Source organism: Heterodontus francisci, chromosome 17 (assembly GCF_036365525.1).
Source record: "Heterodontus francisci isolate sHetFra1 chromosome 17, sHetFra1.hap1, whole genome shotgun sequence".
NCBI classification, from domain to species: Eukaryota; Metazoa; Chordata; class Chondrichthyes; order Heterodontiformes; family Heterodontidae; genus Heterodontus; species Heterodontus francisci.
The window spans coordinates 69,737,999-69,759,173 of NC_090387.1; the positions used below are offsets into that span (position 1 = coordinate 69,737,999).

At 49.2% G+C, this 21,175-nt stretch overlaps 1 protein-coding gene across 1 annotated transcript; it reads right to left on the minus strand.

Moving 5' to 3' along the window:
• Nucleotides 1-429: 429 nt before the first annotated feature.
• LOC137379221 (Golgi-associated kinase 1A-like) lies at nucleotides 430-21,168 on the minus strand. Its single transcript, XM_068049929.1, has 3 exons — nucleotides 20,063-21,168; nucleotides 3,091-3,164; nucleotides 430-1,362 (listed from the first exon to the last, which is right to left on the minus strand). The coding sequence occupies exons 1-3, from the start codon at nucleotides 21,113-21,115 to the stop codon at nucleotides 1,158-1,160; spliced, it is 1,332 nt and encodes a 443-aa protein (XP_067906030.1). The 5' UTR covers nucleotides 21,116-21,168; the 3' UTR covers nucleotides 430-1,157.
• Nucleotides 21,169-21,175: the final 7 nt, after the last annotated feature.

Below are 21,175 nucleotides of genomic sequence, written 5' to 3' on the forward strand. Positions count from 1 at the left end.
ATCTGGCATTATTTGCTCTGTCAGTGGTCAAGATATTGAACAAAGTCATGAGCATATCTACTGCTGGCCCCTTCACATACAGATTGGATATTTCAGCTGTGACATGAACCAACCTTTCGACTGGTAAAAAATAGAAAGACTTGCATTTATATAGCAGCTTTCATGACCACAGGATGTTCCAAAGCACCTTACAACCAATGAAGTACTTTTGAAGTGTAGTCACTGTTGTAATGTAGGAAACACACCAGCCAATTTGTACACAGCAAGCTCCCACAAACAAGACGTAATCGCTCGCATTCTTGAAGTCAAGAGTCAAAGCCACTTAGAGATTTGACCGACTTTCTCTTTTTTCTTTTAAGTATTAATGGCCACAAAGTCTAATTGTTAAATAACCAGGCTGAAATTATTCAAGGTTTAATAATTGGGAGCTCATTGCAAAATTGCATTCTCCTTTACACTGAGATCTAAATAAAAAATGCCAAGAAAACAAACTTTTTGTAAACGAAAAGATGTATATTATTAAAACAACACAGATGATTGCATTTGAATTTCAGCGAAGCTGGAGTGTCTGTGGGGGAAGAGAATGGGAAACAGACCTTTATCCTGTTGGAATTCACAATATCTTTACTGCTCAAACAAGGAATAATCAACAACTGTTACCACAGTGGGCAATATTTTTTATATTGCCAGAGTTTTGTGATATGAGGCATTTCTCTGCTGATAACCCACTCAGTGATGTCAGAGGACATGCGTGTTCCCCTGCCTCAGTGAATGATCAGGGTATTCTATTGGTGAAAATCTTCACTCCTCCGTATAGTATCTTCCTATTCATCCACTCAAGAGATTTATTGTGTCGAAACATATCTCAGCCATGTCTAGCTCTCCAGAATGATGACAAAACCCACCTCTAGGTTTTGTGCTCTGATTCCATGCATGTAAACTAGTATCTCTCCCTGGAACAGTTTGTTCAATTTTTTGTGAGAAGGACCTATTCAATTGAAACTTGTTTATGCCTGTGGCATTTGCTGGGAGCTTCACATGAAGGTAAAATGAATCGTCTTCACCGGTGCGATTGCTACATTGATCCAATGGGTTTCGCTGTATAAAATTAACCATTTAATAGTGAACCAAAAGTTCAGGCTTTTTTTTGTTGAATTTCACACCAGTGCCCTTTTACGCTTTGGTTGGCCTTCTTGGATGTACTTTAACAATGCCTGAGCTCTTTTACTAACTTTTTCCACCAGTTTCAGAAGGGAGCTCAGCCCCTTGCTTTGCCAGTATTCTTGGTCTTCATATAACGAACGTAAGAGCATTTCAGGCAAACACTGTGAGGCAATGGTCTTCAGAGTGTTGGGAGGTAACCTAAAGCCAACCAAATAACATTGCATACCTTTTAAAATATGTATGAAGATGTACAGAAAACATTACGACCACAACAACTTGCATTTATATAGTGCCCTTAACATAGTAAAACATTCCAAGCTGCTTCACAGGACCGTTATCAAACAAAAAACTGACACTGAGTCAACAAAGGAGATTTCAGGACTGGTGACCAAAACTTTGGCTAAAGAGGTTGGTTTTAAGCCAAGTCTTAAAGGAGGAGAGAGGCAAGCAGGTTTGCAGAGGGAATTCCAGAGCTTAGGGCCCAGATGGCTGAAGGCACGGCCATTATTGGTGGGTTGAAGGAAGAGGGGGATGCACAAGAGGCCAGCATTGGAGTAGTGTAGAGTTCTTAGAAGGTTGTAGAACTGGAGGGGGTTGCAAAGATATGGAGGAGTGAGGCCATGGAGGGATTTGAACATGAGGATGAGAATTTTAAAATCAATGCTATTTATTAAAAATATTAATGGAACCAAATGGAGCTAACGTTTGAAAATCAATTTCAGCCATATTCAGGAGAAATTCATCCACATGCAGACTTACCTCTATTCCCCGGGGATAGACAGTGTCCCAAGTCATTACCATGGTGGCCCACACGGCGTTTTTCAATGATAGGGATGAGGAAAGCCACGCGGATCGTGCAGATAGTGGCCTGTGGCACTGCCTGCCCTGGGGATTCCACAAATTTCTCCCCCATGCTTTTCAACTCATCTCTATAAAGCATCTAATACCATCAACCAATAATAGCTTATAGATATATAAATTTGAGAATGGTAAAGTAGAGCTATAAAAATATTGTAACTTTTATTCTCTCCAATGAATATTATATAAACCTTGTGTTATTAAACATTCTGCCTGATATGGAGACCCTCTTTTCTATTTTAATTAGGTTCCCAAACTATTGTGGAGATTCCAATTATTTGATAGTACAATAACCTGGATTTATATGTGAGGACGAAGAGGAAAACCTCAGCTCAACCATTTCGATTTCTGCATTACACATTAACCCCAAAATTCTGTGGTTTCCAATCTAACCCTTCTAATTACAGCACAGCTAATTGAAATACAGGTTGAGGATACAGGGTGAGAATTTTAATTCTTGCGAGATCAAAGTGGTGAAACGTTCTACAATCTTTTCGACTTCCATTTTTGAGAGCGTTTGATGATAGAACACCCATGGTGTATCCTCTATATGAAGATCATGCTTCAAAATCAGCATCATTGTCAAACTGGATTCAGACACCATTTCTGTCGAGCTCCCGCTAAGTCACTAAATACAGCGTAAAAACAGAAAATGCTGGAACCTACCAGCAGGTCAGGCAGCATCTGTAAGCAGATGAAGGTAGAGTTACTGTTTCAGGTCAATGACCTTCCAGAATCAGAGTTCTAATGAAAGATTATCAAGCTGAAACTTTAGAGTTATCTTCCTTGCCCCACAGATGCTGCCTGACCTGCTAAATCTTTCAAGCATTTTTCCATTCAACCAGGTCTCTTCAACATGGACCCTCAAATGAACTGTTGAAATTTGGATTTGCCATGCAGGTGGTGACAGGCACGAACTCCATCAACCTTTCCATAGCAACAATAGACCATGCAATTAAGTAAATATCAGCATGGACTGGTTGGGCCGAATGGCCTGTTTCTGTGTTGTAACTTCTATGAATTATTTGGCATTGCACAGGTATCATCTGAACTTTTCTGCGCACTTACCAATCCAAATCATTGAAAGTGACTGTACGTCTGTCCCTGTTCCTGTCAAAGCTGGTCAAAATTATTGCCACATCCTGGAGAAAACAAAAGTTGTGAAAATAAATAAATAAACATAAATAAATGTCAAAACCATACAGAAGTACCAAGACTTCTACTAAACATGTATGAGCCTAAAGCACAAAACTACACTGTAATATAGAATAAAAACAGAAGCACAGAGCAGAGCAGGCAGCATCTGTGGAGAGCAAAACAGCTTGAAAACCAATTTACATGTGGCCGTAGATACTGCTATTTAATCTTCTTTTGTGTAAGGTGGACTGGTTGTCACATCTAACTGTAGAAATGGGGCCATTATCTCTTTCAGGTAGGTTTGTTCCCCCAGTAACACTAAAAAGCACTATCATCACCATCAGTGATCCCTCTGCTGTTCAACACAGATGCAAACAATGTTCCAGTTTTGCTATTCCAGGAAACAGATGGAGTATTACAACCGTGTTCTTTGTTAAATTGGTCTGTGGGACCCATTGCTGGTGATTTGGTTCAATACCACTTTGCCAAGTACAGACCAGTTCCCGTAATGCAGTTCTGATGAGATGTTGTACTCATAAGTATTCAAACTGGCTTTCAGGACATTTCAGCTAAGATAATGGCCCAGTAGGGAGCAGAAAGCAGTTTAATACCAACCAATCGGATTAAGGCCAACACTTGTTTTCAACATTTTTTTAAAATTCTGTGGTCTTTAAATTGTTACTTCTTTAAAAAGCAGTCACTGTTGCAGGCACTGTTAACAAACACAGAAACTCACACTGTGAGGCTTAAAAGCTTGAAAGGCTAGAATGCATAAAATATGCTCGATGGCTTCTTTGCATGTAAATTCTGGCATAGTCAAATACTAAAATGTGCTTATCTCAAAAAAATCCCATCGTCTCAATGTCATCCCTCACAACCTCTACAATGCCTGCCTGCAGCTCGGTACTGTGGGCTGCGGGCCTTCTTCGATAGCATCATCAGTGCCGCATCATATCAGCTGACAGGATCAGTCTGGTACTGACTGACAATTCAAGATTGCATTGTGAGAACATGATTAATGTCTGCACCAGTCTGAACAATGCAGGGGTGCGCCATTCAACATATTGAACTAAAATTGGAGGTCTTCTTCCTGACTGTGAACAAAATGATACTTTAAGAAAGCATCTTTAACTATTTCACTGCTTAAGATTATGAAAGATGGCTCCAGATTCCATCCTTTTGATCACTACCTACATTGATTGTGTGTATTGTGGAATTTTAGTGGCATGAGAGTCACATGTACCTCTCCCTCACGCCTTCTCTGCCCTGGTATCAGATCCATCGGTAAATCCTTGGTCCTTACTCGTAGGGTCAGCCTGCAGTGTGGGATGATTGCACAACTTGTTCAAATTAAAGGTTCTTGACTGAGAAATAGTGCGCTAGAGTGGCTGGAACAAAGTCTACAGATAACATATATTTTAACCACAAGACAGAGATATTTTGCTCCTCTATTCGTTACTCTCCTTGGAATAATGCCACTGTAATTCCAAAAATTAGAAATACACATGTGAGTCAATTGGTCATGTTTGGGATCAAGATATCACTCTTTTGAAACTGTCAAGCAAAGAACGACTGCTGACTTGAATAATTTTCATATTCTATTTATGTTAGAGAGCTAGGTGTGCTTATGTAACTATGTACTATTGTAAGGTGAGCATTTCCATCTCTGATCTAGCGCCCTTTCCATTCTGTACCATTGTCCTATTTCTTTCACTGCACAGAAAACTATTGTAAGAAAATGGAGACTGGCTCTAGTTACATACATTATGGTTTGGGAGCAGGTTTCTGCTTGACCAGAATGTGTGTGGCAGACCTGGGGCATGAGGAAAATAAAGTGCTTAAGCAGGAATAACAAATAATCCTTCTGAGAATACACGGCACCCACAGTTCTACCATATTTGGGCATGGAAGGATAATTGTCTAGCGTCACAGGTTATTGGAGATGAGCCAATTTCACATTGTTTAAATGCCTGATTCATTTTTTTCCATAAACATTGGCAAATGTGGTTCACAACCTGAATTTGGCACCAGGACCTTAGAGCATTTAAAGTCACAACATCTTGTACTGCAGTCCTTACATTTAAATCTGACATCAATGTTTTGATTGGGTTCCCTCTATTTCCTGATCTTTGTCAAGCAAAATGCAAAGGCTGCGACTTCGCCGCTATGTAGGTCACCAGGCATTCATAGAATCATATGATTCATAGAAAGAAGATGCAACCCAGGCAATGTTGAAAGAGGAGGTACGTCAGACACTAGAGGGGTTTAAAATTAATAAAGAGGAAGTATTTGATAGGCTATCTGAACTTAAAGTGGATAAGGCACCAGGGCCAGATGAGTTGCATCCAAGGATACTGAGGGAAGTGAGGGTGGAAATCACAGAGGCACTGGCCATAATTTTTTAGTCTTCCTTGGACTCGGGGTGGTGCCAGAGGACTGGAGAATTGAAAACGTTACACCCTTGTTCAAAAAAGGGTGTAAAGATAAGCCCAGCAACTACAGGCCAGTCAGTTTAACTTCGGCGGTGGGAAGACTTCTAGAAAAAATAATTCGGGACAAAATCAATAGTTACATGGACAAATGCGGGTTAATTAAGGAACGCAGCATGGATTTCTTAAGGGAAAATCATGTTTAATTAACTTGCTGGAGTTTTTTGAGGAGGTAACAGAGAGGGTTGATGAGGGCAATGCTGTTGATGTGGTATACATGGGCTTTCAAAAGGCATTTGATAGTGTCACACAACAGACTTGTGAGCAAACCTGTAGCTCATGGAATAAAAGGGACGGTAGCAACATGGATACGAAATCGGCTGAGTGACAGGAAATAAAGAGTAGTGGTTAATGGATGTTTTTCAGGCTGGAGGAAGGTTTGTAGTGGAGTTCCCCAGGGATCAGTGTTGGGACCCCTGCTTTTCCTGATATACATTAATGACCTAGACCTTGTTATACAGGGCACAATTTCAACGTTTGCAGATGATACGAAACTTGCAACATTGTGAACTGTGTTAAGGATAGTGTAGAACTTCAAAAAGATATCGACTAGTTGGTGGAATGGGCAGACAGGTGGCAGATGAAGTTCAATACAGAGAAATGTGAGGTGATTCATTTTGTTAGGAAGAACATGGAGAGACAATATGGAATAAAGGGCACAATTCTAAAGGGAGTGCAGGAGCAGAGGGACCTAGGTATTTATGTGCATAAGTTATTAAAGGTGGCAGGAGAGGTTGAGAGAGCAGTGAATAAAGCATACACTATCCTGGTCTTTATTAATAGGGGCATAGAGTACAAGAGCTAAGAAGTTATGTTGAACTTGCATAAGACACTAATTCGGCCTCAGCTGGAATATTGCGTCCAGTTCTGGGCGCCTGCACTTGAGGAAAGACGTGAGGGAAGACGTGAGGGCATTGGAGAGAGTACAGAAGAGATTCACGAGAATGGTTCCAGGGATGAGGAATTTCAGTTATGAAGATAGATTGGAGAAGTTAGGACTGTTTTCCTTGGAGAAGAGAAGGCTGAGAGGTGATTTGATAGAGGTATTCAAAATCATGAGGGGTCTGGACAGAGTAGATAGAGAGAAACTGTTCCCACTCGTAAAAGGATCGAGAACGGGAGAGCACAGATTTAAAGTATTTGGTAAGAGAAGCAAAAGTGACATGAGGAAAAACTTTTTCATGCAGCGAGTGGTTAAGGTCTGGAATGCGCTGCCTGAGAATGTGGTGGAGGCAGGTTCAATTGAAGCATTCAAAAGGGAATTAGACAGTTATATGAAAAGCAAGAATGGGCAGGGTTATGGGGAGAAGGCAGGGGAATGGAACAGAGGGAATTGCTCTTTCAGAGAGCCAGTGCTGACACGATGGGCTGAATGGCCTCCTTCTGCGCTGTAACAATTCTGTGATTCTGTGAACACACTGTATACAAAGAAAGGAGAATATACTGCAGTCTGATGTTCCAAAGAGAAGCAGGCAGGATGAGCATGCAGCTGCACCAGGATAGTGGGTTTCCCCATGTTACAGGGTGACATTGACTACACCCATGTAACTTTACAGGCGCTGCATCTAAATTCAGAGATGTACCACAATTGCAAAGGGTTCCAATCCCTCAATATCCAGCTGGGGTGCAAACATACTCAGCATATCATGCTGGTGAATGCTCAGTATTTTGGTAGCAGTCTTGATGCCTTTATTCTGTGGTAGTCCACTGCACCATCAGCATTTGAGCCACCACGAGAAACCAGACAGCGATGTTGGGGTGACAAGGGCTGACCGCTGTCGACCTGGTTCATGACTCCGGTGTACAACCCACGCACACATGGGCAGCATGTATATAATGAGAGGCACTCTGCCATACGAAATGGCATCGAATGACCATTGGGATATTTAAACAACACTTCTGCTGCCTGCACCACTCTGGAGGAGTCCTGCAATACTCAGTAGTGTCATGACTTATCATGGTCTGCTGTACCCTGCACAATCACGCCATCATGAAGGCAAACCTTGGCACCAGGTATAGGGTGAACAGCTGGGAAGGGGGAGGAGGAGGAAACCAACACATCCCTTTATCCAGCGCGGTGTCTGTGATCGGCTCATCGACAGCAGTAGCACTGAACATAACCCCAATTCGCCATTCTACAGCAGTCCCAAACTTTACCATCCCTCTGTTACATCACAATGTTCTCTTGGTCACAATCCTAAAATAAAAGTCATCAGAAAACAACTATTCCAAACCAACTTTTTATCAATCAAACTATCCAATATTCCATACAAAACTCAACTGTTCACCCTTGTGCATTCCCTTAGTGCCTGTATACTGTGTGTCTTTGCCTGTCCTAGTGCTCCTGCACAGTGCTACCCCAGTGGCTGCAGCAAGGCTGGTGGAAGACTGCTGATGCTGAGTGGGGGATACTACAGATGGCCTTTCAGGATGATCTTGAGCAGCTCGGGCACTAGAAAGGTTAGCTTTGGACTGCACACCTCATTGTGGGCAGGTGGCTGACAGGCAGCAGTGGGAAGACAAATGCTAGCGCCCTGAGGGAGGACAGCAGATTTGCGCTCCACAGAGCCACTGCCACTTCCCGGGAGCAACACTTCAGAAATCCTAGCAATGTGTTGGAGGACAGATTGCTGGACTGCTATGACACCCTGAAAGCCCCTTTGAACCCTGGTATCCACAGCCATCATGACAACAGTCTGAGTGTTTGTGTCAATACGCTGAGCTTGCATGGCCTCAGTCTGAGCTTCCACTGCAGCACTCAGAAATTGGGTGGCTTCTGCTTGTGCTGCAATAGAAGCTGAGACATTGGACCCTGCATCATGGATAGGTCTGTGAGTGTGGTAATGGAGTTGGAGAGGATGGGCTCCAAGCTCTGCTCAAAGCTGTGTGCAAGATTGTGCTAGACTCCTCCATGCTGCTCGACAGTGATAACAGGCTTTCTGGCAGTAAAATAAAAGCAAAAAACTGCAGATGCTGGAAATCAGAAATAAAAACAAGAAATGCTGGAAATACTCAGCAGGTCTGGCAGCATCCGTGGAGAGAGAAGCAGAGTTAATATTTTAGGTCAGTGATGAACTGGTTCATCAGTTCTGAAGAAGGGTCACTGACCTGAAACGTTAACTCTGCTTCTCTCTCCACAGATGCTGCCAGACCTGCTGAGTATTTCCAGCATTTCTTGTTTTTATTTCAGGCTTTCTGGCAGGCCTGCCAATACACCAAGCATTTCTGTGTGCACACCCACCACCCGTTTTCTGTACGCAGCCCCAGCAAAGTCCTCATCTGAGCACTCTGCAGCCGAAGTTGTGTGCAACCTCTCCCTCTGACAAGTGGGGACTTGTGCTGTTCTTGCTCCCTGCCCTAGCTGCAGCCCACTGGTGCCCAGTGTCTCATTACATGCATATCCCACCTCTAAGCTCGCCTCTAAAGTTTGTGCAGTGTCAGTATCTGAGCTGGTGGCTACAAGTGTGAAAGCAAGTGACTGTGTTTCTTCTTCGTCACTGTCTTATTGCTCGTCCACCCCTTTCTCTTCCTCCACTGCCTGGTCAGGTTGCAGTTCTTGGAGTAACTGAAAGGAGAAAGGCACAACAGTAGGGTTGTGGTGAGGTCTGCAGTTGGTAAATCAGAAGAGATTGTGGGAAGAGAGGGAAGTAGGCTGTGAGAAGGAGGAGTAGGTCTGAGCATACTGTCATTGATGCTTTGAGCCCCACTACTAGCCACAGCCTCAGTCATGTACCATCTCCTACATGAGGATTAGGACATGCAGTCACGCCTGTCCCCCCTTTCCCCCGGTTAGCGCCTGCTGCCTCTAGTTGTCCTCCATGTTGTTCTGCAAGAGAAAGGGAAGTGCATCAGTGAGTGTGTTGCAATGTGTTTGGGTGATGTGGCTGTCATGGTTGAATAGCTGACAGTGTAAGCAAGCTGTGAGATGTGGATGTGAGGCTTGCAGCAGTGCTAAGTGTGTGAGGGTGAGGTGAAACTATGAATGTTAGTTATGAGCCATGCCTGATAGATTGTTGGTAGATGAATGATGAGGGTGGTGGTGCATTGATCAGAGTATGAAGCCAGTAATGCAATTCTTAGGATATGGCATTTGAAGATGCATCCATTGACCTTGACCACTTGTGTGAGGTCATTGAACTTCTTGTGACACTGCATCCAGGTCCTTGGGGCTAGGTTGCTGGCATTGACCGCAATGGTTATCAACTCCCACTGCCTTTGCAGTCTGGGGTGCCTCATGATCCCCTCTGGATAGAGGACCTCTCTCTTCCAGTCCACCTGCTGAACCAAGGCCTCCAGTGCTGTCGGAGAACCATGGAGCCCACTCTCTCTCCTGCTGTGTCATATACACTCTTCTTGCCAGCCATTTCCAACACCTACTCCACTCAAAGTGCACCTCTCCTTTAAGTAATGCAAGCTAGCTTGAACTTGTGTTAGCCTCTCACAATTATGTGCCCTGTACTCAGGCTTGCAGCTACTCAACAGTACCTGGCACTGGCTACACACTGCAATCATGTAGATCAAAAGGCAGCACAAAGTTTGCAGGCCGCCTGCATTGGAGGAACAGGTGCGGATTAATCGCGCATCACGATCCCCATGCCCATTTTTGGGCCTTATCAAATTAAGCAACTATAAAATACTATAAAAACAATGTCAACCTGCATTTCTAAAAAGGTCATGTTTAACCAACCTTACTGAATTTTTTGAAGAAGCAACAGAGTTAACAAGGGTAATACAGTGGATGGGGTATACATGGGCCTTCAGAAGGCCTTTGATAAGGTGGCACATGAGAGGCTCATGATAAAAGTCAGGCAGTGCAGTCAGGTAGCAGAATCAATTGAAGAAATGGGAAACTTGAAAAGCAGTAGGAACAACACAGCAGTGTAATGTCCTGTCAGAAAGTCAACCAAATTGTCAACTTAAGAGATTTAGCCATCTTCAAATCGCAACATGTAAAAATCATGATTTCAAACCAGCTGCTTTGAAGTTTTTAAATCTGTGTGAAAGTGATGTTTCTTTCAATGTAATGGACAGATTCTTATACCCACAATTCATTGATAGCCACAGACAAACACTTAGTGTGGTTGTGTTTACCTCACAATGAAGTTTGTGTGTGATGTATTCGCTATGCTCTCTCCCTGAAGTCAATGTACTCCCTCCACTATCCCTGTTGTCTCTGGTAACACCTTCCGCACCTAAATCTAAATCAAAACGAGAGTATGTGAATGGAGACTGTTCGATAGACCTGTGCCATTGATTTTGCTTCAGAGGATACTTGGGTCTTCTGCCACCTGTGCTCTCACTGGAATGCAGAATGGTTATGTTACAGCTTCAAAAGATGTGCAGCTTGAAGTTGGCACCAGTACAGAAAGAGCACTGATCAGGGAGTTCTTAAAGGAGCCCAAGCCAGATTGGACGAGGATTGCATAGCACCTTCTATACAACCAGCTACATCTCCTGTTCAGTATACCTAGGAATAGTCAATCAATTCTGTAAGTTGGCCTGTTGATATTGATACGCAGTAACTTAGAAGTCCAGGCTCTCATTTCCCGTTTGTAAAGGCACTTATTGAAACTGTTCTGGTTTGGTAGCTTAATTTTGAATACAAAAACAAGGAAGTCATGCTAAACAAATCACTAGTTAGGCCTCAGCTGGAGTATCGTGTATAATTCTGGGCACCAAACTTCGGGAAGGATGTCAAGGCTTTGGAAGGGGTACAGACGATGTTTACCAGGATGATACCAGGGATGAGGAACTTCAGTTATCTGGAGAGAGTGGAGAATCTGGGATTGTTCTCCTTAGCGCAGAGAAGGTTAATGGAGGTGTTCAAAAATATGAGTTGTTTTCTTAGAGCAAGTAGGGAGAAATTGTTTCCTCTGGTAAATGGGTCAGTAACCAGAGGTCATAGATGTAAAATAATTGACACAAGAACTGGAGGGAAAATGAGAAGAAATGTTATCACACAGAGAGCTGTTAAGATCTGGCATGCACTACCTGAAAGAGTAGTGGAAGCAGATTCCATAGAAACTTCTAAAAAGCAATTGGATGTGTACTTGAAGAGGACTAATTTTTGCAGGATTATGGGGAAAAAGCTGGGGTGTGGGCCCAAATTGGGCTAAATTTAGAAGAGCTGGGACAGGCACAATGGGAAGAATAGCCTCCTGTGTGAAAAAAAAATCAACGGTTCCATGATTCGAACTTTCCATCAATAGTAAGTTCCCATAAAAGAAAACAGAAAGCACAGCAAGTTATGATCTGAAATGAAGCAAATTTAACAGCAACTTTCAAAAGGGAATTGAACAACTACTTGAAAAGGAGAAATTGTCAAGTCTATGGGGAAAGACCAAGGATGGGGCTCATTATATAACTCTTTCAAAGGACCAGCACAGGCACGATGGGTTGAATGGCCTCCTGCTATGCTGTAAGATTCTATATAGGGAGCGAGCCATAATATCCACGCAGAGGAATTTCCACTCAATTGGTTTAATCATTTAAAAATACAGAAAAAAAAGTTTGAATGGCAGGGCTCGGGGAAAGAGGTGAGGAAGTTTAACTGTTCCATTATTACACAACAAGAATTTAATTTATATCATTTTCATAAAGCCTCAGATTCCTAGTTTAGAATGTTTTCCAGTCAAGTTGCTAAAGCACATGTGAATGTTAAACTCCCGATGTTAGCAGAATAATGGTTCATAAAATCGAAACAACACTTACAGGAAAATGGTTCCCCTTCAAAGAAAGTTTCAAAAGGATGGGCCACCGCGAAGCCTTTTCACAAAGCTTCAAATGTCTTCCTCATCATAACAGCTTTAGACTCCTGATATCAAGTCCAAATCATGAAACACAGGGCTGGACTTTGCAAGCTCAGCTTCAAAAATGGCGGTCCGCCCGCACGGACCAGATGTCGCGATATTCAGCGCAGCAGCACATTTAAATGGCTGGGGCAGTCTGCACCCCCACCCCCCTATCCACCCACCCGATGATGTGGAGGGGTCGGGCAGTCCGTCCACGACAATGGCGTCAGACGCCACTGTGCAGGCACAACGCCATTTTTAAAGGGCTTCAAGCTCGACATTGCTATTTAAATTTTTAAAGGGAAATGTGTTGTAAAAAATAACATTTATTGATCTAGACCCTTTCCCACCGCCCCCGCCCCCCCCCCCCAACAACCATACATTTAATCCCTTGCCCTCTCCCCCCACAAAGATCTGATTGCTGGCCACCAGTAACAATATCGGAGTGGAATGGATGACGGGAGCAGGTAAGTCATTAATTTCTTCACTTGCATTTTTAAATATGTAAAATTGGCTCCTGTCGCTGAGCAGCGGGGGGAACTACCATGAGGCCTCGTCGCTGTTGGCAATAGGAGGCCGGGCCTTCCCGGTGTCGGGGAGCGTGGCGGGCCTCTCCCCTAACCCCGCCACAACCCCTGATGTCGGAGGGGGGGGGCAGGGGGGAGGGGTTTGTGGTGGTGGTGGGGGCTGTGAAATCCAGCCAGAGCAAAAGGTGAAGAAAGTGACACTCCCAGTGTCTTCGTCAGATTTCTGGGACAAAATGGAATTTGCAAAATTGATGGTGAAACTCCCATTTGTCAGAGAGGCCCAAGCCTTAAAAACAGAATTCACACAGGCCCATCGGATATGTAAAGAGAAAAGACAGCTTGCTGTCTTGGATGTGGTCTAGTTCTGATGAAGGGTTATACCCCTCTCAGACCTGCTGTCCTTTTGGGCTGGATTTAACTGCCGGTGGACGATGTGGAGTTAATTTCCGCCCATCCCACAGCAAAAGGAGGCAAGGCCGATTTTAAAATCTACTGGCCAACTTCACCCCCCCCACCCCACATTTCCGATCGTGCTTGGCAGAAGACAGTGATAAATCGTTTGGACTTGGAGGATGGCCCACAATCCAGAGGTGAAATCACAGCAGGGGAGGCCTAAACATTTGTGCTCCTGCTGCCTGCTCGTAAAACAGGTGAAAATTGCAATCAATAGCTTCAGCTCCAGTGAGTAAACTGGTTGATTTTAACTGCCCACCCGCCCGATGTTCTCCAGGCTAGTTAGGTTTCAAATCCTTTCCCCATGTTTAAGACTAGCAGGTTTTGATTATCGGCAAATGTCAATGGAGTGGCCACTTCTGTCACTGGAGCCTCACCATGTGTCTGGCTGTGCTACACCTGACCTTGGCAGGATCAATGCCAACACTAAGGGTCAAAGGTTGGGGGTGGGTGGAATAGCTTATGTTCCTTATCTTGATGAGGACAAAAGTCGCTTTAGCTTGAGTTAAACAGACTGTAAAAGTAAGATGAGGTTTTATGGATCGAAATGCAAACATTTGCACATCTGAATGCCGCACATCCCATCAATCTCTGCATCAACACATTAAAAAATTACAAAACGACACCATTTTAAACATAACTTCAGTTGCCTTTGTCGCTCTTGGCACAGTACTATGGAGAGGAATTAATGGTCATTCAGGCTTAGGAGATCACTGGCCACTGAATGTTACATCATTGTTATTTCTCACACATCAATGAAGAGATTTTATCTGACATCTTGCAGAAGTTGTCCCCACTGCTCTACTGTTAAAAAATATATAAAAATACTCAAAAAATCAGTAAAAATTTGCAATTAAAAATATATAGCGCAGAATATTCTGTGCTCACCACATATTTTGTGTGGCATTGGAAGTACCAAATACGAAACCCCAAGGTATGTTTAAAATTTCTAATTTATCTGGGAAACATTTGGAACATTCAGCTGCACTTTATTCAGATTGAAGATCAATTAAATACTCAAGCATGGCTCAACTTATCTGCCTCGTGTGCTTGAAATCCCTTAAAGCCCTCTGGGATGATTGCGCTGTCTTTGTCATTAAGCTCTGAAATGTTCCTGAATGGAAGGTTTACTTGGCAAACTCCTGGCTAACTAGTCAGTTAGGGTGGAGAGGGAGAGGAGGAGGGAGATAGAGAGGGCGATGGAGAGTGAGAGGAGAGAGAGAGGGAGTGAGGGTGGAGAGGGAAAGAGGGGAGGAGAGGGAGTGAGGGAGGAGAGGGAGAGGAGGAGGGAGATAGAGAGGGCGATGGAGAGTGAGAGGAGAGAGAGAGGGAGTGAGGGTGGAGAGGGAAAGAGGGGAGGAGAGGGAGTGAGGGAGGAGAGGGAGAGGAGGAGGAGGAGGGAGAGAGGAAAGAGAGAGAGAGAGAGAGAGAGGGAGAGGGTGGCGGAGAGTGAGAGGAGAGGAGAGAGAGCAGAGGGTAGAGAGAGGGGGAGAGGGGGAGGGAGAGAGGAGAGGGGGGGGAGAGGGGGTGGGAGAGGGGGTGGGAGGGGGGGTGAGAGGGGGGGGTGAGAGGGGGGTGATAGGGGGGGGTGATGGGGGGGTGATGGGGGGGGTGATGGGGGGGGTGAGGGGGGGGTGAGGGGGGGGTGAGGGGGGGTGAGGGGGGTGGTGAGGGGGGGTGAGGGGGGGGTGAGGGGGGGTGAGGGGGGTGAGAGGGGGGTGAGAGGGGGGGGTGAGAGGGGGGGTGAGAGGGGGGGAGGAGGGGGGACAGATAGAGAGGGAGGGAGAGGGGGAGAGAGAGGGAGAGGGGGAGAGAGGGGAAGAGAGGGGGAGAGGGAGGGGGAGAGAGGGAGGGGGAGAGGGAGGGGGAGAGGGAGGGGGAGAGGGAGGGGGAGAGGGAGAGGGGGAGAGGGAGGGGGAGAGGGAGGGGAGAGGGAGAGGGAGAGGGAGGGGGAGAGTGAGGGGGAGAGGGAGGGGGAGAGGGAGGGAAGAGGGAGGGGGAGAGTGGGGAGGGGGAGAGTGGGAGGGGGAGAGTGGGAGGGAGGGGGAGAGAGATGGAGGAGGGGGAGAGAGGGAGGGAGGGAGGGGGAGAGAGAGGGAGGGAGGGAGGGGGAGAGAGAGGGAGGGAGGGGGAGAGGGAGGGGGAGAGAGGGAGGGGGAGAGAGGGAGGGGGAGGGGGAGAGGACGGGGAGAGGGAGGGGAGAGGGAGGGCAGAGGGAGGGGGAGGGGGAGGGGGAGGGAGGAGGGGGAGAGGGAGGGGGGAGAGGGGGAGAGGGAGGGGGGAGGGGGGGAGAGGGGAGAGGGAGGGGGAGAGGGAGAGGGGAGGGGGGAGGGAAAGAGGGGGAGGGGGAGGGGGAGAGGGAGGAGGAGAGGGAGGGGAAGAGGGAGGGAGGGAGGGGGAGGGGGAGAGGAGGTGGGAGGGGGAGGGGGAGGGGGAGGGGAGAGAGGGGGAGAGAGAGGGAGGGAGGGGGAGAGAGATGGAAGGGGGGGGAGAGAGATGGAGTGGGGGGGGGGAGAGCGATGGAGGGGGGGAGGGGGAGAGAGGGAGGGGGAGAGAGGGAGGGGGAGAGAGGGAGGGGGAGGGGGGAAGGGGGAGGGAGGGGGAGAGGGGGGAAGGAAGGGGAGGGGGGAGAGGGAGGGGAAGAGAGAGGGGGAGTGAGGGGGGGAGAGAGGGGGGGAGAGAGGGGGGGAGAGAGGGGGGGAGAGGGGGGAGAGAGGGGGAGAGAGGGGGGAGAGAGGGGGGGAAGGGGGAGAGGGGGAGGGGGAGAAGGGGAGGGGGTGAGGGGAAGAGGGGAAGAGGGGGGAAGGGGGAGAGAGGAGGAAGGGGGGTGGGGGGAAGGGGAGAGGGGGGAAGGGGGAGAGGAAGTGGGGGATGGGAAGAGGGGGAAGGAGAGGGGGGAGAGGGAGGGGGGAGAGGGAGGGGGGGAGGGAGGGGGGAGTGGGTGGGGGGAGTGGGGGAGGAGGGGGTGAGGGAGTGGGGTGAGGGAGGGGGGGTGTGGGGTGTGGGAGGGGGGTGAGAGGGAGGGGGAGGGGGAGTGAGGGAGGGGGGGAGTGGGAGTGGGGGTGGGGGTGTGAGGGAGGGAGGAGGAGAGGGAGGGAGGAGGTGAAGGTGGGAGGTGGAGGGGGGAGGGGGAGGGGTAGTGGGGTGAGGGAGAAGGAGGGGAGAGGAGGGGAGGAGAGGGAGGGGGTGGGGGGGAGTGGGAGGTGGGGGGGGTGAGGGAGGGGTGGGGGAGGGGGGGTGAGGGAGGGGAGGGGGGGAGAGGGAGGGGGAGAGGGAGGGGAGGAGAGGGGGGGGAGGGGGGTGAGGGAGGGTGGAGGGGGTGGGGGAGAGGGAGGGGGAGAGGGAGGGGGGGGTGAGGGAGGGGGGGTGAGGGAGGGGGGAGTGGGAAGGGAGGGGGAGGGGGGGAAGGGGGGGAGAGGGTGGGGGAGGGACGGGGGGAGTGGGTGGGGGTGGGTGGGGGGGTGTGGGGGTGGGTGAGGGGGGGTGGGGTGGTGGGGGAGGTGGGGGAGGGAGGGTGTCAGGGAGAGAGAGAGAGGGAGGGAGGGAGTCAGGGAGAGAGGAGGAAGGGGGGAGAGGGGGAAGAGGGGGGAGAGGGGGAAAGGGGGTGAGGGGGAGAGGGGGATGGGTAGAGGGGGAAGGCGAGGGGGGAGAGGGAGGGGGGTGAGGGAGGGGGGTGAGGGGGGGGGAGTGGGGAGGAGGGGGAGGGAGTGGGGAGAGGGAGGGGGGAGGGAGGGGGGAGTGGGAGGGGGGAGTGGGGGAAAAGGGGGGAGGGGGAGAGGGAGGCAAGGGTGGGCAGGGGGAGAGGGTGGGGGAGGGGGAGAGGGAGGGGGAGAGGGAGGGGGAAGGGGGTGGGGGAAGGGGTGAGGGAAGGGGGAGAGGGAAGGGGGGAAGGGGGAGAGGAGGGGTGAGGATGGGAGAGTGGGGGTGAGGGGGAGGGGAGAGTGGGGGAGGGGGAGGGGAGTGGGGGGAGAGGGGGGGAAGAGGGGGGTGAGTGGGGGGAAAGTGGGGGGGAAGGGGGGGGAAGGGGGGGGGAAGAGGGGGGGGAAGAGGGGGGGGGAAGAGGGGGGGGAAGTGGGGGGGGAAGTGGGGGGGAAGTGGGGGGGGGAAGTGGGGGGGAATGAGGGGGGGATTGAGGGGGGGAAGAGGGGGGTTGAGGGGGGGAAGGGGGGGGTGAGGGGGGGAAAGAGGGGGGGGGAAGAGGGGGGGGAGAGGGGGAGGGGAGAGGGGGGCAGGAGGAGAAGGGGGAGGTGGGGGAGGGGGTGAGGGGGAGGGGGAGAGGGGGAGGGGGAGAGGGGGAGAGGGGGAGAGGGTGGGGGAGAGGGAGAGGGAGGGGGAGAGGAGGAGTGGGAGGGGGGTGTGAGGGAGGGGGTGGGGGAGTGAGGGGGAGGGTGTGAGGGGTGGGAGGTGGAGAGGGAGGGAGGTGGAGGGGGGAGGGGGAGGGTGGAGAGGGGAGGGAGGGGTGAGGGTGGGGGAGGAGGGGAGGGTGGGAGGGGGTGAGGGAGGGAGGAGGGGGGAGAGGGAGGGAGGAGGGGGGAGTGGGAGGAGGAGGGGGGGAGAGGGAGGAGGAGAGGGAGAGGGAGGAGGAGAGGGAGAGGGTGGGGTGAGGGAGGGGGAGGGGGGGAGGGGGGAGAGGGAGGGGGAGAGGGGGGAGAGGGAGGGGGGGAGGGGAGGGGGGAGAAGGTGGGGGGGAGAAGGAGGGGGAGAGGAGGGGGGAGGGGAGGGGTGGAGAGGGAGGGGAGGAGTGGGAGGGGGAGGGGTGGGGGAGTGGGGGAGAGGGAGGGGGGGAGGGTGTGGGTGGGGGGAGAGGGAGGGGGAGGGGGAGAGGGACGGGGAGAGTGACGGGGGAGGGGAGGGGGAGAGGGGAAGGGGGGGAGAGGGAGGGGGAGAGGGAGGGGGAGAGGGAGGGGGAGAGGGAGGGGAGAGGGACGGGGGAGAGGGAGGGGGAGAGGGAGGGGGAGAGGGAGGGGGAGGAGGGGGAGAGGGAGGGGGTCAGGGAGAGAGAGAGAGGGAGGGAGGGGGTCAGGGAGAGAGGGAGGGAGGGGGTCAGGGAGAGAGGGAGGGAGGGGGTCAGGGAGAGAGGGAGGGAGTGGGTCAGGGAGAGAGGAAGGGAGGAGAGGGAGCGAGGTTGGAAAGGGGGGAGAGAGAGAGAGAGGGGAAATGTAAGTGTGGAAAAGAGCAAGAGAGAAAAAAGGAGAGAGAGAAGGGAGAGAGAATGAGTGAGTGAGAGAGGGAGGAAGGGAGGGGAGAGAGACAGAGAGAAAGCAAGAGAGGTGGGGAACATTTTATTTTATACTGTTGTATACATTCGAAAGTGAAGCAACCATCTCTAGGAGCAAATTGGATTTTTCCACATAACTACATTTGTCCCAGTACCATCTCTGTGCTCCCCCTTTCTCTCCCCTGCTTCCCTCATGCTGGGGAATCAATTTTTCAGGCCCTGCAGCACCTTGTCTAACTCAGCCTCAACTGCAAGTCCTAACAAGCTATTTGGCCATAGGAGCATCACTGTCAAGCCCTGCTCTGTCCTTCCCTGTTCCCTACACAAATGTACTCTCTGGCTGAGGGTTCAGGACTGGGATCTGAGGTGGGAACCCTGCCAGACTGATCTACTCCTAGTCTGAAGGCACTGAGGGCAGCATCAGATCACTCCCCTGGCATAATTCGGCCTGACCCAGGTACGGAACCTGTAACCTCCCTCCTTCCTTGTGTAGATGCAACATGGAGGACAAATGGGGAGCGAGGTGAGGCCTGGAAAAAGAGAGAATAGAGAGGCCCAGTGTAGTCTGAAATGTAGTGAACATAGTGATGGAGGGGACCAGCAGAGACCACTGCAGTCCCCTTGGCTGGGCCCAGTGACTAAGAAATATCAGCCTGGAAATTCATGCATCACTTCAAACATTGGATCCCATTGTGGCCTTGTAAGAGGCCGGGGACCGGGACGCCTGCCCTGAGCCCCCTTCCCCTCTTGTTATGTAACATCAGGACACCTAAATAGGGGGAAACACAGGAAGAAAATAAAAAAAATTTGAGAGAACAGGAGTAGGCCATTCAGCCCCTCGAGCCTTTTCCGCCATTCAATTAGACCATCGTGGATCTGCACCTCAATTCCATTTTCCACCTTTGTTCCAAATCTCTTGATACCCTCACCTAACAAAAATCTATCAATCTCAGTCCTGAAACCTCCAATTATATCAGAAACCACAGCGCTTTGGAGGAGGGAGTTCTAAATTTCTACTACTACCCTTTGGGTGAGAAAATGCTTCCTGATTTTGATCCTGAATGGCCTAGCTCAAATTTAAGATTATGTCCCCTTGTTCTTGATTCCCCATCAAGGGTAATAGTTTCTCCCTATCAAATGCTTTGAACATTTTAAACACCTTGATCCGATCACCTCTCAATTCCCTATACACAAGGGAATATAAGCAACATGACCTCAAAATTTAACCCACTTTTATTAATGTGTTCAGGGATGTGGGCATCGCTAAGGCAGGAAATTGTTGCCTCTCCCTAATTGTCCTTCAGAAGCTGGTGGTGAGCTGCTTTCTAATGCCTGGTGTTATTCTGGTAAATCTGCACTGCACCCACTTCAAACCCGATATATGCTTCCTGCGGGGCGGTACGCAAAACTGAGTCCCAAAATTACCTGGAAGAAATAATCCAACAATTTCAGCTTTTCCAGCTGTGGGCTGTTGTCACGGACACACACTTCATCTTGTTTTTCACCGCACTGCCTGAAGACAGATGGGAACTGAGCCACGTGGAAAAAGTAACTGTCCAGGTACTGGTTGGCACCTTGACGTAGCGAGGTCTGTGGATTCCACCACACGACGGGCTTTGCAAATCCGTCCGTGTATCTGTATGGCAGCAGGCGGGACTGCAGTTGGCGTGCGACTACCGGCTGACTGACATCAAGGCCTAGAATTCTGTCCAAATGAAAAGCAGCGACTTCCCACAGGTCACTGGTACCCTTCACAACTCCACAAACTCCTGCTCTGCAGTGGTCTCTGCTGCCCTCCAGAGGAAGGGAAGTGTTAATGTTCAAGATAACTCGGATCACCTGCTTTCCCCTGGTGAGATGGTCAATCTTCTGAACAGATCCTCCAGACAGGAATTTTACCAGTTGCTTGTCTCTCTGACTGAACCAGGTGATGGGTTTGTTTGAGGCCAGCCCCCCAAGGAAATCCATCGAGTGGAATCTACCAAATTGGGAACATTCCAAGCTTGTTATTGGCAGCTTCTTTATTTCTTTCCTCTTCCTCACTTCTTGTTTTATTGGAGAAGCTACATTATTCTTTCTGGCTGATTTCTGAGCAGTGACCTTATCCATGTTGTCTCTTGGGGCGCCTACTATTTCATTGTCCTCTCCCAACCACTTCATAATGTCTTTGCTCTTTGGCTTTCTAACTGGCCTGGCTTTGTAGGCTTTGCGATTTAGGTTTGACTCCATAATCTGCACAGATTCCGGAACAAAAAATTTCTTCCATTTGTATTTACTTTGCTGCTGTAAAACACTGTGGTGGACATCTCTGCCCTTGACCCCTTTTTCTCTTGTATAAGGCTGCTCAGCTTCCTGAATATGGGTCCTACTGCCCATTGCCGTTGAGTTTCCATCCAGTGTTTGCATCATACAAAGCAGAAGAGACACAGATCCAAGAAGGCTGGCACACAAAAGCACTTTCTTCTTGTTCAGTCTCATACTTGTCACTCTCAGGGAAATCAAAGGTTCAAAGAAAATGGTGGAGCTTTTAAATTTCCA

What these genes read in the sequence shown, in the direction of transcription:
- LOC137379221 (XM_068049929.1), bottom strand. Translation starts at nt 21,115, where the DNA reads ATGAGACTGAACAAGAAGAAAGTGCTTTTGTGTGCCAGCCTTCTTGGA. An exon ending in TGTTGGATTATTTCTTCCAG is followed by an intron (nt 3,165 to 20,062) that starts GTAATTTTGGGA and finishes TGTTTTCTCCAG; the next exon opens with GATGTGGCAATAATTTTGAC. An exon ending in ACTTTCAATGATTTGGATTG is followed by an intron (nt 1,363 to 3,090) that starts GTAAGTGCGCAG and finishes GGTTGGCTTTAG; the next exon opens with GTTACCTCCCAACACTCTGA.